At 38.7% G+C, this 2,457-nt stretch overlaps 1 protein-coding gene across 1 annotated transcript; it reads right to left on the reverse strand.

Annotated features, from left to right (window-relative positions):
* Window positions 1-602: 602 nt before the first annotated feature.
* Window positions 603-980, reverse strand: LOC111475175 (the record flags this gene model as incomplete). Its single annotated transcript, XM_023119825.1, has 1 exon — window positions 603-980. A coding segment is annotated over exon 1 (378 nt), but the record flags the coding sequence as incomplete, so codon positions are not given.
* Window positions 981-2,457: the final 1,477 nt, after the last annotated feature.

Raw genomic sequence — 2,457 nt, forward strand, 5'->3', positions numbered from 1 at the left:
GCCTCATATGGCGTCTTCCCGTCGAGGCTTCAGGTTGGTGACCGATTGAGGAGATAGACGGTCGTCATTATCGCCTCTCCCTAGAATCTCCCAGGCATCCTAGCCGTCGCCAGCAATGACATCGCTATCCCGACAATGGTTTTAGTTTGGTGCTCCACCATTACATTCTGTTGGGGGGAGTAGAGCGCCGTTAGGTGCCATTGTATATCGATCTTGTCGCAGTATTTACAGAAACTTGCCGAGGTGAATTCTCTGCCTCAGTCTGTGCGTAGCACTCGCATCTTCTTCTCACATTCGACCTCCGCTTGCGCTTTAATGCGCTTAACCGCCTCTGCCGCCTCACTTTTCACTTGCAGCAGGGTAAGCCACATGAAGCAGCTTTTTTCATCGTCGTGTACAAGCTCCAACGGCTCATCGGCGCAGTAGGATGTGGAAATGATGTACCGCTGGCCTTTTGTTGTACCAGGCCTCATATGGCGTCTTTCCGTTGAGGCTTCGGGTTGGTAACCGATTGAGGAGATAGACAGCCTTCATTATCGCCTCTCCCCAGAATCTCCTAGGCATCTCGACCGTCACTAGCAATGACCTCACTGTCCCTCTACCTTCATTATCGCCTCTCCCCAAAATCCTTCTCTTCCACGACTTCTACCTCTACCTGCTAAATAAATACTTTCTCTTTTGTTGTTTTCATTGTTGGTTGTCTCCTTCACTTGTAGTGCCTTTTCTTTGTTCCTTTCTAATGATCTATTGATTCTTGCCTCATGAGCTTGAAACGAGCCCATCAGTTCATCAACTGAGAGTATGGATAGATCCTTAGCTTCTTCTATGGTAGCCACCACATGGTCAAACTTTGGAATCAAGCTTCTCAACACCTTTGCAACAATTGTTTCGTTTGAGATTTTTTCTCCATAGGTACGCATCTGACTGACTATTGCCATTGTTCTTGACAAAAAATCAGCAATTGATTTGCCATTCGTCATGAGTAGAGTCTTATAATCACGTCTTAGAGATTGCAATTTCACTGTTATGACCTTTGAATCTCCTAGAAACTTCTTATGTAGAATTGACCATGCTTGCTTTGATGTGGTTGCTACTGCAATTCGTGAAAAGATAGTCTTGGCATCATTTTTCTTGGTTTCTCTTAGTCTCTCCTTTTCTTCTATTGTGGGTTCTAATAGATCAACAAACTCGTGCTACACCAAGTCCCATAGTTCCTGCGATCTAAGCAAGGTTTTCATCTTAATGCTCCACCACTCATATTTCTCACCATTAAAGATTGGTAAACGGTGCGGAGGAAGAAAAACCAACTACTACCATTTTTGTTTTATGAAGAAAATAATCACTCACCCTCGTGCTGAACGAACTTGGCTCTAATACCAAATTTGTTGGGAAAAGGGACAGTGAAAGAGATATGAAAAGATAAAATGGATCAAAGGTGCTTTATTATCGTTTTGTGACTCCATGCTTAAAGGGTTACACAATTCCAGTATTTATATGCTAATACGGCGTACTAGAAATAGTAAATTATGGAAATCTAGATAAATTCAAATCTACTAACAATCTTCTAAAATCTTGGTAGTTTGAATATTTGAATCATATCTCAACTGCTTTAAATCATATCTTCATTTTGAATACTTTGAATCATATCTCAACCACAGCAACTTCGTCATCCGTACAAGGGTACCTTACCTTTCCCTACAAAATAAGAGTAGAACATGATTTGAGTATTTTATGATATATTTAGTAAGTAAACTCACTATTGGGATTGGAAAATGCAATTTTATGTAATCATGATTGAGACCAGCCCTTTACTTATCATCATGGCCTTGGTCTCACTTTCAAGTTCGGACTTAAATTGGATGCGAATTACTGTTCTACATACAACCCTTGCATGTCTGCATGAACTCCAAAGCGAGCTCGTATACATATCATTTGACCTAGCCTTCAACTAGTGTACCCTCACGCCACAAAAAAACTTGACATAAATCATGGCATATACGTATGATGCAGATCATAACTTTGTTCTTTCATAAATAACTTTCATGAATAACATATTTTGTTTAACAGTATTTCATAATCCTAAACATGTTAACATGGTGTGTGTAACACAACATAGAGAAGTATTATGTATCATAAAACAAAGTGCAACAACCCAAAGTAAGGATAAAACTAACTCAAGGAAACCAAGAGAATGATTTATTGCATTTATGTAAGGACAACAGTCTTGAGCAAGAGATTTCTATACCCTAAGAATTAATTTAAGGATTTAAGACATTAGAAAAAGGATTGGAAAAGAGGAGGCAAACGAAAAAGACAAAAAATGACATTTCTTTCCAATTTATAAAGAACTTTCCGAATGTTTAGTTCATTATCTAGAATGAATTTTAATATGCTCAAGAAAGGAAAAATGACCAGTTGAGGATGAAAAAATTTATACAAAAAATTTATATTTATTTA

The sequence above is a fragment of the Cucurbita maxima genome, unplaced genomic scaffold (assembly GCF_002738345.1).
Source record: "Cucurbita maxima cultivar Rimu unplaced genomic scaffold, Cmax_1.0 Cma_Scf01086, whole genome shotgun sequence".
In the NCBI taxonomy this organism is placed as follows: Eukaryota; Viridiplantae; Streptophyta; class Magnoliopsida; order Cucurbitales; family Cucurbitaceae; genus Cucurbita; species Cucurbita maxima.